We start from the raw sequence: 16,989 nt of genomic DNA, 5'->3' as shown, positions 1-16,989 counted from the left end.
TAAAATTCTCATAGGCAGAACACTCTTTGACATAAATTGCAGCAAGATCTTTTTCAATCTAACTCCTAGAGTAATGAAAATAAAAACAAAAATAAACAAATGGGACCTAATTCAAAAAAGATTTTGCACAACAAAGGAAATCAAACAAAACAAAAAGACAACCCTCAGAATGGGAGAAAATATTTGCAAATTAAACAACTGACAAGGGATTAATCTCCAAAATATACAAACAGCTCATGCAGCTCAATATCAAAAAAACAAACAACCCAATCAAAAAACGGGCAAAAGATCTAAACAGACATTTCTATAAGGAAGACATACAGATGGCTAAAGAGCACATGAAAAGATGCTCAACGTCACTAATTATCAGAAAAATGCAAATCAAAACTACAATGGGATGTCACCTCACACTGGTCAGAATGGCCATCATCAAAATGTCTACAAACAATAAATGCCAGAGAGGGTATGGAGAAAAAGGAATCCTCCCACACTGTTGGTGGGAATGTAAATTGACACAGCCATTTTGGAAAACAGTATGGATTCTCTGTATAAAACTAAAGATAAAAATACCATATGATCCAGCAGTCCCAATCCTGGGCATATATGTGGAGAAAACCATAATTGAAAAAGATACATGCACCCCAGTGTTCATTGCAGCAGTATTTACAATAGCCAGGACATGGAAGCAACCTAAACGTCCATCAACATAGGAATAGATAAAGAAGATGTGGTATATATATACAGTGGAATATTAATCAACCATAAAGAAAAGAACAAAATAATGCCATTTGCAGCAACATGGGTGAACCTAGAGAATGTCATACTGAGTGAAATAAGTCAGACAGAGAAAGACAAATATCGTATGATATCACTTGCATGTGGAATCTGAAAAAAGGGTACAAATGAACTTATCTATGAAACAGAAATAAAGTTACAGAAGTAGAAAACAAACTTATGGTTACCAGGAGCTAAGGGAGGCAGAGGGATAAATTGGGAGATTGGAATTGACATATACACACTACTGTATATAAAATTGATAACTAATAAGAACCTACTGTATAGCACAGGGAACTTTGCTCAATACTCTGTAATGACCTATATGAGAAAATAATCTAAAAGTGGATGTGTATATGTGTAACTAATTCAATTTGCTGTACACCTGAAACTAACACAGCATTGTAAATCAACTATACTCCAATAATTTTTTTAAAATAATTATGTAAAAATAAATAAATAAATGACATTCTCTTTCCAAAATGAATATGAATTTATTATCTGGAAACAACTCAGCAGTCACTTCCAGAGATTCTTTTTAGCCTGGCTTATTATATTTTCTTTTTTTATATTATAAAGCAGATATATTTTTATAAAAATTTAAACATAAGTGTTATGGATATAAATTCATAGATTTTACAGGGATAATGTAGAGTCATACTTTAAACAATGATAATTTCATTACTGAAAGTTTGTGAATACTTATGAAATACACATAGTCATAATTTTTTAAAATCATGAATTGTGTAGATTGCATATATTTTGAAAATATGACTTGAGTCAATTTTCATTCATTTTTTATAGAAAATGAAATTCCAGCTCCATCTTGTGGTTTACAATTTGGTTTAAAATAGTACATTATTATGACTAATAATACATTATTAGTTATTATTATTATAACATAATACTAATACATTATTCCTTATTGTTTTATCTTTTCTTACATTGAATGAATATTTAACAGGTACCTGCATTTCTGTACATTAAAAAAGTTTCTATACTTTTTCTCTGTAAGTTATTAATATATCTTTATTTTTTAAAGTTCTCACAAGATATTTGCTATTTTTAATATTTTTACTTTCATTGTAAAAACACACACAAAAGAAAAACAAGTACTATACTAATCAAGTACTGATGCTAATCAATATAATAAGCCTCCATGAAGGCCTAATTAAATTTTCACTTAATTTTATTAAGAAATGTAAAAAGTACAAAGTCAGCATAATGTTAGTCCTTTAGAAATGCTCTGTTTTGGTAGCTCTATTTTCGTTTTTTAAGGAACCTCTGTACGGTTCTCCATAGTGGCTGTATCAATTTACATTCCCACCAATAGTGTAAGAGGGTTCCCTTTTCTCCACACCCTCTCCAACATCTGTCGTTTGTAGATTTTTTTGGTGGTGACCATGCTGATCAGTGTGAGACGATAACTAATTGTAGTTTTGATTTGCATTTCTCCGATAATTTGTGATGTTGAGCATCTTTTCATGTGCTTTTTAGCCATCTGTGTGTCTTCTTTTGAGAAACGTCTATTTAGATCTTCCGCCTATTTTTTGATTGGGCTTTTTGGTTTTTATTTGATATTGAGCTGCATAAGCTGTTTATATATTTTGGAGATTAACCCCTTGTTGGGTGATTAACCCCTTGTTGTTTGCTTCATTTGCAAGTATTTTCTCCTATTCTGAGGGTTGTCTTTTTGTGTGTGTGTGTGTGTGTACACATTTAGTTTTATTGTAACAAAGCAACTTGTACACTTTTAACGTTTAAAACTGAGCATCATCTTTCCTTTCCAGTGAATCAAAAAGAAAAATTTAAAAGTAAACAGGAACAAAATTACAATAGAGAATGTCAATTGCAAATAAGACCCTACAGGTTCTGCTGATTCTCCCATCGAGTGGCAGGGCTCAAGTCATCATTAGGAGAGAATATATTTTTAAAGTGTCATCTTAAACTGCAAGGTTGTCCGTTAAACATCACAATTAAACATGCCAAAGGAGAAGCCATGTTGTCAAAATGTCCACTTAACCCACCCAAACATCTCAAACCCACCCTTTGCTGACCTTCTATAACCCCATTTTTTTAAGTTTTTTTTTTCTTTTTTTAAACAAGAGAAAGTAGACAGATACATGTTGGTAAATGCTAACTGTCCATATTCACATAGAGACACAGTGTAAACTCTGAGCCCAATATACAGAGAAAGGAGGAAAAAAGCTAGAATTCTATGCACTACTACACAGGGGCCTAGCACCCTCCAGCTTCCAGCAGAGCTAAGGGAGCAGAAGGTTTTTCTTTTTTCCCACAGAGCATGGTGGTGTTGATTCCATAAAGTTTTTGTTGAGACAGGAAGGGATAAAAATGAATTTGGAACAGAAAGGGGTAGAGATTCTTTTCCCACTGAATTCTGCTCAAGGTATTTCCCCCCAAAATAAGTTGTGAGCCATGGTATAAAGGAGAAAAGACACCTCAAAAACAGGGCAACTGAGCACAAGAGGAGAAGGAGAAAAAAAAAAAAAAAAAAGACTGCAACTTGCTCCCAGGGACTGGAGAAAATTAAAAAAGGAAGGTCAGAATCCATCAGTGTTCCATTAGTCATCTTCTCCTTCATCTTCCTCTCCTTCCTCCCCCTCATCATCATCTTCATCTTCTTCACCTTCGTCCTCATCCCCTTCTTCATCAATATCTTCCAATCCTTCTTCCTCTCCATCATCATCATCATCTTCTTCTCCCTCCCCTTCCTCATCATCCATGTCTGGAACCAAGTAGTACTGTAATGAATTTGGCCAAATATCATCTTTGATGACCTCTCCTAACTCATCTGCACCTGCATCAGAATGATCAGTAAACCAGGTGAAGAAGCTTTCTGGTTCCTCATGCTGTCTCTTCCTGCTGGCTTTATTCTGAGTTTGACTTGAACGTTTTGTCACATCCTTTCCGGATTTCCATTTGATTTCAGTGGACTTTGAAGATGGATCACCACTCTCATTCAGATGAAATTCTTTGGAGAGAACTTTATTTTCAAAGTAAGGGTTTTCATCAAAATAAAAATCTATTCTGTAACCTGATTTAATATCTTCAAATTCTGTCACTTCGACTCTTGTCAAATAATGCAGTGCCTCTTCATCCTCCTCCCCAAGCAGTGCAGACACTTGTGGATGGTTAACAAATGTTGTTACCCAAAAATTTGGGATTTTGGTGATCAATTCCGACCTCTTCTGAAAAAATGGTTGGCGGAGTTTGTTATATTTCTGTTCTACTTTCAAAATCTCCTCACTGGCTTGTTCATTAAGTCTGTCTATTTCATTTTGTACTTCATCAATATGTTCAATTGCTTCTTGCTGTTCTTTTTCTGAGGTCTCGTTGGCCCCGTCGTGGTTGGAGTTGAGCTCCTTTTTACTGACTTTGGCCGCCGGCGCTGACATGGTGCTGCTCCGCAGCTGGGAGGGGAGTGGGGAGGGGGAGAGAAGGGAAGGCGAAGGGGGCGGGCAGCGGCTTCCCCTCATGCCACACGTGCAGGCGCTCGCTCGGTCCGGCTGCCTCCTCCCGGCGCTCGCTCACTCGCTTTCCCTCCCCCTGGCTCGCGAGCGCTGCCCTCGCGGCCTGACGACGAGGGAGGGGCTGGGGCTGCGTGCCGGGCCCCGGCCCGGGCTCCTGCTTACGGAGGGGAGGCGGCAGCGGGCGGGCAGGGAGCTCGGCTCCCTCACTCACGCTCCGCGCTCCAGCTCGCTGCTCGATCTCCCCGAGCCGCCTCCTCCTCCACCTCCTCCTTGCAGCGAGGGGCAGGCGGCAGGGCACAGGCGCGCCAGGCCTGAGAGTTGTCTTTTTGTTCTGTTTATGATTTCCTTTGCTGTGCAAAATCTTTTAAGTTTAATCAGGTCCAATTTGTTTATTTTTGTTTTTATTTTCATTACTCTAGGAGGTGGATTGAAAACCATCTTGCTGTGATTTATGTCAAAGAGTGTTCTGCCTATGTTTTCCTCCAGGAGTTTTATAGTATACAGCAGCCTTACATTTAGGTCTTTAATCCATTTCCAGTTTATTTTCTTGTATGGTGTTAGGGATGTTCTAATTTCATTCATTTATATGTAGCTGTCTAGTTTTCCTAACACCACTTATTGAAAAGACTCTCTTTTCTCCATTGTATATTCTTGCCTCGTTTGTCATAGATTAGGTAACCATAGATGTGTGGGTTTATCTCCGGATTTTCTATCCAGTTCCATTGATCTACATTTCTGTTTTTGTGCCAGTACTATACTGTTTTGATGACTGTAGCTTTGTAGTATAGTCTGAAGTCAGGGAGCCTGATCCCTCCAGCTCCGTTTTTCTTTCTCAAGATTGGTTTGGCTATTCAGATTTTTTTGTGTTTCCATACAAATTGCAAAATGTTTTGTTCTAATTCTGGAAAAAAATGCCATTGGTAATTCAATAGGGATTGCATCGAATCTGTAGATTGCTTTGGGTAATATAGTCATTTTCACAATACTGATTCTTTCAATTCAAGAAAATAGTATAGCTGTCCATCTGTTTGTATCATCTTTAATTTCTTTCATCAGTATCTTATAATTTTCTGAGTACGGGTATTTTGCCTCCTTAAGTGGATTTATTCCTAGGTATTTTATTCTTTTTGATGCGATGGTAAATGGGATCATTTTTTATTTCTTTTCTGATCTTTTGTTATTAATATATAGGAACGCAAGAGATTTCTGTGTATTAATTTTATATCCTGCAACTTTACCACATTCATTGATGAGCAATAGTAGTTTTCTGGTAGTATCTTTAGGATTTTCTATGTATAGAATCATGTCATCTGCAAACAGTGACATTTTTACTTATTCTTTTCCAATTTGGATACATTTTATTACTTTTTTTTCTCTTATTGCCATGGCTAGGACTTCCAAAATTATGTTGAATAATAGTGACGAGAGTGGATATCCTTGTCTTGTTCCTGGTCTTAGAAGAAATGCTTTCAGTTTTTCACCATTGAGAATGATGTTTGCTGTGGGTTTATCATATATGGCCATTATTATTTTGAGGTAGATTCCTTCTATGGCCACTTTCTAAAGAGTTTTTATCTTAAATGCGTGTTGAATTCTGTCAAAAGCTTGTTGTGTAGCTATTGAGAAGATCATATTGGTTTTATCCTTCAAATTTGTTGCTGTTGTATATTTCACACTGATTGGTTCACAGATATTGAAAAATCCTTGCACCCCTGGGATAGATCCCTGTTAATCATGGTGTATGATGCTTTTAATATGTTGTTGGATACATTTTGCTGGTATTTTCTTGTGGAAATTATTTTTTTTATGTTCATCAGTGATATTAGCCTGTAATTTTCTTTTTTTCTGATATCTTTGTCTGGTTTTAGTATCAGGGTGATGGTTGCCTTGTAGAATGAGCTTGGGAGTGTACTTACTCTGCAGTGTTTTGGAAGAGTTTCAGAAGGGTAAGTGTTAACTCTTCTCTAAATGTTTGATAGAATTTGTTTGTGAAGCCATCTGGTCCTAGACTTTGGTTTGTTGGAAGATTTTAAGTCACATTTTCAATTTCAGTACTTAGGATTGGTCTGTTCATGTTTTCTATTTCTTCTTGGTTCAGTCTTGGAAGGTTTTACCTTTCTAAGAATTTGTCCATGTCTGCTAGGTTGTCCATTTTATTGGTGTATAGTTCCTTGTAGTAGTCTCTTATGATCCTTTCTATTTCTGTGATGTCCATTGTAACTTCTCTTTTTTCATTTCTATTTCATTGATTTGAGTCCTGTCCATTTTGTTTTGTTTTGTTTTTTGATGAGTCTGGCTAAATGTTTATCAGTTTTGATTATCTTCTCAAAGAACCAACTTTTAGTTTCATTGGTCTTTGCTATTGTTTTCGCTCTCTATTTCATTTATTTCTGCTCTGATCTTTATGATTTCTTTCCATCTACTAACCTTCATTTTTGTTTGTTCTTTCTCTGTTTGCTTTAGGTGTAAGGTTAAGTTGTTTATTTGAGATTTTTCTTGTTTCTTGAGGTAAGATTGTATTTCTATAAACTTCCTTCTTATAACTGCTTTTGCTGCATGCCATAGGCTTTGGTTCATTGTGTTTTCATTATCATTTTTCCCTAGGTATATTTTGAGTTCCTCTTTGATTTCTTTAGTGAGTCATTGACTATTTAGTAACATATTGTTTAGCCTCCATGTGTTTGTGGTTTTTACATTTTATTTCCTGTAACTGATTTCTAATCTCATGGCATTTTGGTTGGAAAAGATGCTTGATATGATTTCAATTTTCTTAAATTTACCAAGACCTGATTTGTGGCACAAGATGTGATCTATCCTGGAGAATGTTCTGTGTGCACTTGAGAAGAAAGTGGATTCTGCTGCTTTTGGATGGAATGTTCTATAAATATCAATTAAGTCTATCTGGTCTAATGTGTCATTTAAGGCTTATGTCTCATTAACTTTCTGACTGGATGATGTGTCCATTGGTGTAAGTGGGGTTTAAAGTCCCCTACTATTATTGTGTTGCTGTCGATTTCCCCTTTTATGGCTGTTAGCATATGCCTTATATATTGAGGTGCTTCTATATTGGATGCATAAATATGTACAATTGTTATATCATCTTCTTGGATATCAATACAAGCCCTTGATCATTATGTAGTGTCCTTCCTTGTCTCTTGTAAGAGTCTTTATTTTAAAGTCGGTTTTATTTGATATGAGTATTGCTACTCTGGCTTTCTTTTTATTTCCATTTGCATGGAATATCTTTTTCCATCCCCTCACTTTCAGTCTGTATGTGTCCCTAGGTCTGAAGTGGGTCTCTTTTAGACAGCCTATATATGGGTCTTGTTTTTGTATCCATTCAGCCAGTTTATGTCTCTTGGTTGGAGCATTTAATCCATTTACTTTTAAGGTTATTATTGATATCTATGTTCCTAGTGCCATTTTCTTAATTGTTTTGAGTTTGTTTTTGTAGGTCTCTTTTCTTCCCTTCCTCTTTTGTTCTCTTCTCTTGTGGTTTGATGACCATCTTCAGTGCTGTGTTTGTGTTGCTTTTTCTTTTTTGTTCATATCTTTTGTAGTTTTTTGGTTTGCATTTCCCATTTTATATATATATATATATATATATATATATACAGAGTTGTTTTAAGTTGCTGGTCCCTTAATTTCAAATGCAATTCCCATTTCCTGCATTTGTACTCTCCTTTTCTCATGGTTGCTGGTTTTGATATCATATTTGTGTATGGATGATTTCTTGATTTCACTGTGTATTTGCTTTTACCAGTGAACTTTCCCATTATGTGATTATCTTGTTTCTAGTTGTGGCCTCTCTCTCTCTCTCTCTTTTTTTTTTCCCTGCCTAGAGAAGTTCCTTTAGCATTTGGTGTAATGCCGTTTTGGTTGTAGGTTTTTCCCTTTTGTCACTTTAAATATATCATGCCACTCCCTTCTGGCCTGCAGAGCTGCTGCTGAAAAATCAGTGGATAACTTCATGGGGATTCTCTTGTATATTATTTGTTGCTTTTCCCTTTTTGCTTTTAACATTTTTTATTTGTATTTAATTTTTGTTAGTTTGATGAATATGTGTCTCAGCATGTTCCTCCTTGGGTTTATCCTGTATGGGACTCTCTGCACTTCCTGGACTTGGGTGATTATTTCCTTTCCCATGTTAGGGAAGTTTTCAACCTATAATCTCTTCAAATATTTTCCCAGGCCCTTTCTCTTTTCCTTCTTCTGGGACCCTTATTATTCAAATATTGGAGCATTTAATGTTGTCCCAAAGGTCTCTGAGACTGTCCTCAATTATTTTCATTATTTTTTCTTTATTCTGTTCCATGGCAGTGATTTCCAAAATTCTATCTTCCAGCTCACTTATCCATTCTTCTGCCTCAGTTATTCTGCTATTGATTCCTTCTAGTGTATTTTTCATTTCAGTTATTGTATCGTTCTTCTCTGTTTGGTCTTTAGTTCTTCTAGGTTTTTGTTTTACATGTCTTGTATCTTCTCAATCCATGCCTCCATTCTTTTTCTGAGATCTTGGGTCATCTTTACTATCAATACACTGAATTCCTTTTCAGGGAGACTGCTTATCTCCTATCTCCTCTTCATTTGGCTGTTCTTATAGGTTTTTATCTTGCTTCTTCGTGTGCAACCTATTTCTCTGTCTTCTCATTTTGTCTAACTTGCTGGTTTGTGGTCTCCTTTCTGTAGGCTGCAGTTCCGCTAGCTTCTGGTGTCTGCCCCCTGGTGGGTGAGGTTGGTCCAGAGGCTTGTGCTATTATCTCCTTCATAGAGGGTTTGACTGGTCCTGTGGTGACCAGAGTTTGCCCTGGATACTTAACGGCACCTCCCCTTTCCTCTGTGGTTGTCACTGCCCTGTCAGGGGCAGGGTCTCCTCCCTAGTTGTTAGAGTAGAGGCCCACACATCTGTTTCTTAGCTGTGTTTCTGATCTGCAGTGGAAGGTAGGTGGGATTGGAGCACTCACCTTAGGAGAGAAGCTGTTCACCTGTGAATGTGCTCTGTTGTGTCCCATTTCTCTCGTTGTGTGGGCTCACAAAGTACACTGTTGCTGGCACTGCTTTTGGTCTGACCTTAACCGTGTGTATGCTGGCAATTGGCCCTCTTGACTCTCAGGTGTTGTTTGCACAAGGCCAGCAGTGTAGATATACTGAGGTCAGATCCCAGGACTGCAGTAGTCATGCACCTGGACCCTCTGTGGGAACTGTGGAAGCAGTTCAGACTCTGGCCTGGCCCAACCACCATGTGTATGTGCCCACAAAGCCCACAGCTGCTAAAGCCAGTCCTGTCCCAGTTTCAGGAGCACTTGTCCTTTTGGATGTTTCACAGGTGCTGAATTTAGGAAGCCGTCAGCAGAGGTGTATCTCCACCAGTCACACAGCCACAAGGAGATATTTTACCTCTTCTTCCTTACTCACATGGGCCCTGGGGTTCAGGTGTGGTTTTAGCCCCACATCTGCATGTGGTCCTAGAGCACAGGAGTCTGTCAGGCAGGAAGGAGCTGAGGTGGTGATCAGGGTGAGCAGGCTTCCCAGGTTGGAGGGTGCTGGGGTAACGATTGTAATCTTTGATCCTGTCAGGGTGATCAGGGCAAGCAGCTCACCCAGGCGGGGTGGGGGAATGGGTGGAGAAGGTGATGGCAGAGGTGTGGGAGCCCTCCTTAGTGCCTGTGGAGGCAGAGGACTGCACATGAGGAGAGAGGCTGCAATGGTGGCCCTGCCCTTTGTGTGTCACTCAACAATGGCCCTTTGCCTCTGCAGCACTCTGGGCTTCCTCCAGGAGTATTCCCAGTTGCAGTGCTCCTCACTCCTGTCTCCCCTCAGGCTGTCTCCTCTCAGCCAACAGCAGTCTCCTGAGTCTGCTCTCCAAATCTCCGTTCCAGTACCCAGCACTCATGCTCACTGGCACATACCGGTCTCAACCTGGAATGTTCAGGACTGTGGCACAGACCATATGGGTAGGTCTCACTCTCTCCTGCATGCCACAGACCAATTGCTCTGCTCTCCTCCAAGCCCCCAAAGCTCCCTCTCTGTCTCAGCTGATCTCCCCATTGGTGAGGGAGCTTCCCCAGATGCAGGAACGTCTCCTCACCTTAAGCTCCCTGACAGAAGTGCTGATACTGTCCTGCTTCCTCTCCTCTTCCTTTTCCCTTCTTCTTTCTTTCCTCCCACCCAGTTACGTGGGGATCTTTCTTGTCCTTTTAGGTGTCCAAGGTCCTCTGCTAGTGTTCAGCAGGGGATCTGTGAAAAATGTTCCATTTGTAGATGTAGTCTTGATACATTTGTGGGGAGAGATGAACACCACATCCTCCCACTCCTCTGCCATCTTGGAAAATGAATTCATTTCTTCATTTCACTTGTTTCATTCAGCCAACACTGGGCTTAACAAAGAAAACAATGCAAACAACTCAACAATTATTTAATGAATTAAAATGAATTTTCTAATCTCTCCACCTGTCATAAAAAGAAATTTTTCCAAAGAGAGAACATGAAGAAGGATTTGTGCTTAGATAATATGTGTTTAATGGGGAATAACTGTTAGTGCTAGCTCAGTTACCTAAGCATTCCTCTTGATTAAAATTTGAAGAGTGTAATAACACTCCTGGAAATAATAACTGAAGTTTAAAATGAGAGAAAAACCATGAAAGATAACCCAAAAAAAATCTGCAAAATCAAAAATTTATAGTAAGGGAGAATTTAAGTATTTACACCTAAATTTCACTCAAAAAAAATATACATATGATTATATGTCTATAAATATTTGTGTACATGAATATATGTACATGCATATTTATATGTGTTTGTGTGTGTCTTACACATATATATGAAAATATGTGCCTAAAATAATATGTTTTCTGTGCATATATCATATAATGGCATTTAGTTAGAAAAACAGTATTATAAGTTTGACTCCAAACAAGAGTCAAAAGTAAATGTTTTCAAATTTTTGAAATCTATTTTTCCCACTAACTGTAGAGTAAATTATTATAGCTTTTGATATTTAGTACAATTTTGATACTTAGATATAAAAATATTTAGAACTAAATCTAAAGGAATATTTTAATGATATTGATTGTATTTTATTGATTGGAAACTACTCATTAAAATACTTCAGAAAGAATACTTCATAAGTAATTTTCAAACAATGATATTAAATAAGGAATTATATTGTGACAATTTTAAGGTTTTAGATATCTTAATGTAAGCAGCATAATTTGAAGAATAAAATTATAATTAGGAAGCTAAATCTTATGTTTATTAAATGTGATCATTGGATATGCCACAAGCTTTATATTATTTGGCTCTGAAGTCCCAGATTAGGAAATACTGTACAAGCATAAAATGCCATGACTGTTGATGATCTTAACGAGACAAATTATGGTCAATATAATGAAAATATTTTGATCTTCCTTTAGGGATACCTAACCTTTCAGTTTGATTTTCTTATATTCAGTGTGGCCAATTAGAAGTAAATGTCTGTGGACCCCATTAAAATAAGCTATTCCATTACATGTGCAGAATCTCTGTGTTTTACAATGAGCCCCAGAGTGGTGCTTTATAGTCTGTAGAAACCAATTTGTGAGGATTGTAGGAATATTAATTCTGGATATAACACAAGGTAGAATATTTCAACAGTGCAGCATATGTTGGTGCTGGTTTCCTAATGTTTAGGCAATTAAATATGTGGCATTTGATTGTGTGGAATTTGATTTAAACTCTACTTTTAACATAATGAAAATATTGAAACCAAATTCTAAAGAAAGAACATAAACAACTGGAAATATATGAGCTAATCCTATGGATGGACTATATTTGTCTAGAAACCAGTAACATAATTTTAATGATATATGACATAGTACTTAAGACTGCAATGTATCTGGATATCATTATTCAGAAAAATTAATTTTATATACATATATTACTCTTTTGTATTGTCTCATGTAGATTTCTGAGTTGAAAAGTGTATTTAGTTTACCACAAGTAGATTTTGCCTCATGACTTTTAAAATGCATTTGGAAATCTGTAGTGAAGAAAACTATGCCAGAAACATCAATTTATACATTAATTTTAAATACTGTGTATATAAAAAGGACCTTCTGTATAGCACAGGGAACTCTGCTCAGTCTTATGTCTTACCTAAATGGGAAAAGTATTTGAAAAAGGATAGATATGTGTATACGTATAACTGAATCACTTTGCTGTACACCTGAAACTAACACAAGATTGTTAATCAACTATACTCCAATATAAAATAGAAAGTTAAAGAAAATGGCTTAGCCATCATTATGTTCAGTTGCCTGTCTAACCAGACAGCCATCAATAACACCCTAAAGTTCTGGTAATATTGATAAACTAATAAATTATGAATAAAAAGTAGTGTGCATAAACTGTATTCTAAAACATACTATGAAATTGCAACTGTTACATTTCTTAAAGAGAAATTTCTTAAAACACGTACATTATATAATAGTATAATTCTTACAGGCTTTCATGATTTTTCTGGGTATTTATTTCAAGGGATATTTCATGATGTCACATATCCCTTTTTGAGCTCTCTTAAAATTATTTAAAATATAAAATAACTAGTAGCATAAGGATATGTTAAGAAGTTTGATTGCCAGAAAATTCAATTGCACTTTTATATCAGTTACAATGAGCCATACTGACTATAGTCTGTGAATTCCTAGGTGACTTAATGAAAAGTTCTCATTTACCTACTTGGAAATCTTCCAGCATTCTTATTTCTGTGTTCATCCTTCTTGTATTTACATAGTAAATTGAATTGACTTTTTTCCCTGGATTCTGCTTCAGCTCTAATGATGGGAATCAGCTGAAAAACAAACATGCAACAAAAAAGAAAATATTTCATCTTATCTCAGTTGAGTATCTTTTGGCCTATTCCTTATTTTCTTCTATTTTTTACCCTTCTTTTTTAACATCTGAGAAGCTACACTGCTGAAACTCATTATCTCTTTAATCTACAATTCACATGAAGAAGAAGTCTGAGGAAGAATAGGGATAAGGAAGAGGAGGAGGAGGGGGAGGAGGAGAAAGAAAAAAAGATGTGAAAAAATATTCACATATATCATCACCAAGGGAAAAGTTACTTTTCTTGAATTAACATATTATTTCTCCTCTCATTGATTTTCATGGATTGATCTTAAGGACACTTCTTATTTAACACTAGAACAACTTGGGGGAGCTTTTAAATAATAAATAAATATAATAAAACACTAATGACTGGTCTCTACTTGCAGGCAGTCTGATTCAATTGGTCTGGAATGGACCTTGGATATGAACATTTGTTAAAAGATCCCTGAGTGATTTTAATAAATGACCATAGTTAAGAACTATTGCTTAACTGGTCATATCAAACATAATTATTGACATCAGCCTGCTTAAACCATGCTCTCCCATGCCTTTAAGCATAATTTTCTTAAAATTTTTTTCTGATATACCAAGTTCACAGACCCCCCAAAACATACAACCGTGTGCAGCCTGTGCATGTAGGTTAGCCTGGAAAGACAAGATCCAGCCTAACCTACCAGAACACAGGCACCAGTCCCCTCCAACCAGGAAGCCTACACAAGCAACTGAACCAACCTAACTCACTAGGGGCAGAAACCAAAAAACAGCAGGAATTATGAACCTGCAGCCTACAAAAAGGAGACCCCAAACACAGTAAGTTAAAAAAAAAAATAGAAGACAGAGAAATATGCAGCAGATGAAGGAGCAAGGTAAAAACCCACCAGACCAAACAAATGAAGAAGAAAAATAGGCAGTCTACCTGAAAATGAATTCAGAGTAATGATAGTAAAGATGATCCAAAATCTTGGAAACAGAATGGAGAAAATACAAGAAACGTTTAACAAAGACCTAGAACAATTAAAGAGCAAACAAACAATGATGAACAACACAATAAATGAAATAAAAAATTCTCCAGAAGGAACCAGTAGCAGAGTAACTGAGGCAGGAGAAGAGATAAATGAGCTGGAGGATAGAATGGTGGAAATAACTACTGCAGAGCAAAGTAAAGAAAAACAAAGAATTGAGGACAGTCTTAGAGACCTCTGGGAGAACAAAAAAGTGCACCAATATTCGAATTAGAGGGGTCCCATAAGAAGAAGAGAAAAAGAAAGGGTCTGAGAAAATATTTGAGGAGATTATTGTTGAAATTTCTCTAACATGGGAAAGGAAATAGTCAATCAAGTCCAGGAAGCACATAGAGTCCCATATAGGATAAATCCAAGGAGAAACCCACAAAGACACGTATTAATCAAACTATAAAAACTTAAGTACAAAGAAAACATATTAAAAGCAGCAACAGAAAAGCAACAAATAATATACAGGGGAATCCCCATAAGGTTAACAGCTGATCTTTCAGCAGAAACTCTGCAAGAAACTCTGCAGAAGGGAATGGCAGGACATAATTAAAGTGATGAAAAGGAAAAACGTTCAACCAAGATTACCCAGCAAAGATCTCATTCAGATTCAATGGAGAAATTAAAATCTTTACAGACAAACAAAAGCAAAGAGAATCCAGCACCACCAAACCAGCTTTACAACAAATGCTAAAGGAATTTCTCGAGGCAGGAAACACAAGAGAAGGAAAAGACCTACAATAACAAACCCAAAACAATTAAGAAAATGGTAATAGGAACATACATATAGATAATTACCTTAAATGTAAATGGATTAAATGCTCCAAACAAAACACATAGACTGGTGGAATGGATACAAAAACACAACCCATATATATTCTGTCTACAAGAGACCCACTTGAGACCCAGGGACACATACAGACTGAAAGTGAGGGGATGGAAAAAGATATTCCATGTAAATGGAAATGAAAAAAAGCTGGAGTAGGAATTCTCATATCAGACAAAATAGACTTTCAAAAAAGACTATTACAAGAGACAAAGAAGGACACTATATAATGATCAAGGGATCAATCGAAGAAAAAGATATAACAATTGTAAATATTTATGCACCCAACATAGGAGCACTTCAATACATAAGGCAGATGCTAACAGCCATAAGAGGGGAAATCAACAGTAACACAGTCATACTAGGGGACATTAACAACTCACTTTGACCAATGGACAGATAATCCAAAATGAAAATAAATAAGGAAACACAAGCCTTATATGACAAATTGGACTTAATTGATATTTATAGGATATTTCATCCAAAAACAACAGAATGCACTTTCTTCTCAAGTGGTCATGGAACATTCTCTAGGATAGATCACATATTGGGTCACAAATCAAGGCTTGGGAAATTTAAGAAAATTGAAATTGTATCAAGTAACTTTTCCAACTACAATGCTATGAGACTAGATATCAATTACAGGAAAAAACTAAAAAATACAAACACATGGAGGCTAAACAATACACTACTAAATAACCAAGAGATCACTGAAGAAATCAAAGAGGAAATCAAAAAATACCTAGAAATAAACGAAAATGAAAATATGACAGGGGCTTCGCTGGCGACACAGTGGTTAAAAATCTGCCTGTCAATGCAAAGGACGTGGGTTCGAGCCCTGGCCCAGAAAGATACCACATGCCACAGAGCAACTAAGCCCATGCACCACAACTACTGAGCCTGACCTCTAGAGCACACAAGCCACAACTACTGAGCTCAAGAGCCACAACTACTGAAGGCTGCACACCTAGAGCCTGTGCTCCACAAAAAGAGAAGCCATGAAAATGAGAAGCCTGTGCACCACAACAAAGAGTAGTCCCCATTCACCACAACTAGAGAAAGCCTGCACACAGCAATGAAGACCCAATGCAGCCAAAAATTTAAAAAAATAATAAATTAATTAATTTATATTAAAAAACCATGAATGTCCAAAACCTGTGGGATTTAGCAAAAGCAGTTTTAAGAGGGCAGTTTATAGCAATACAATCCTACCTCAAGAAACAAGAAAAATCTCAAGTAAACAACCTAACCTTACACCAAAAACAATTAGAAGAACAAAAAAAAAAAAACCAAAGTAAGCAGAAGGAAAGAAACCATAAAGATCAGATCAGAAATAAAGGGTAAGCTGTGACAAAGTGAAAGAGCGGCATGGATATATATACACTACCAAATGTAAGGTAGATAGCTAGTGGGAAGCAGCCGCGTAGGACAGGGAGATCAGCCCGGTTCTTTGTGACTGCCTGGAGGGGTGGGATAGGGAGGGTGGGAGGGAGACGCAAAAGGGAGGGGATATGGGAACATATGTATATGTATAACTGATTAAATTTGTAAAATAAAAATAAAAATAAAAAATAAAAAAATAAAAAAAAAAAAAAGAAATAAAGGAAAAAGAAATGAAGGAAACAATAGCAAAGATCAATGAAACTAAAAGCTGGTTCTTTGAGAAGATAAAAAAAATTGATAAACCATTAGCCAGAATCATCAAGAAATAAAGGGAGAAAACTCAAATCAACAGAATTAGAAATGAAAAGGAGAAGTAACAACTGACACTGCAGAAATACAAAGGATCATGAGAGATTACTACAAGAAACTATATGCCAATAAAATGGACAACCTGGAAGAAATGGACAAATTCTTAGAAAAGCACAACCTTCCAAGACTGTCCCAGGAAGAAATAGAAAATATGAACAGACCAATCACAAGCAATGAGATTGAAGCTGTGATTAAAAATCTTCCAACAAACAAAAGCCCAAGACTAGATGGTTTCACAGGCAAATTCTATCAAACATTTAGAGAAGAG

The 16,989-nt window shown here is 36.6% G+C and overlaps 1 protein-coding gene across 1 annotated transcript; it reads right to left on the bottom strand.

Annotated features, from left to right (window-relative positions):
• Positions 1-2,952: 2,952 nt before the first annotated feature.
• Positions 2,953-4,197, bottom strand: LOC132484283 (protein SET-like). The gene has a single exon (XM_060090665.1). The coding sequence runs from the start codon at positions 4,188-4,190 to the stop codon at positions 3,357-3,359; it is 834 nt and encodes a 277-aa protein (XP_059946648.1). The 5' UTR covers positions 4,191-4,197; the 3' UTR covers positions 2,953-3,356.
• Positions 4,198-16,989: the final 12,792 nt, after the last annotated feature.

This window comes from Mesoplodon densirostris, chromosome 1, assembly GCF_025265405.1.
Source record: "Mesoplodon densirostris isolate mMesDen1 chromosome 1, mMesDen1 primary haplotype, whole genome shotgun sequence".
NCBI classification, from domain to species: domain Eukaryota; kingdom Metazoa; phylum Chordata; class Mammalia; order Artiodactyla; family Ziphiidae; genus Mesoplodon; species Mesoplodon densirostris.
The sequence above is the reverse complement of the archived record's forward strand: the minus strand, read 5'-3'. Positions and strand labels throughout refer to the sequence as shown.

What these genes read in the sequence shown, in the direction of transcription:
- LOC132484283 (XM_060090665.1), bottom strand. Translation starts at nt 4,190, where the DNA reads ATGTCAGCGCCGGCGGCCAAAGTCAGTAAAAAGGAGCTCAACTCCAAC.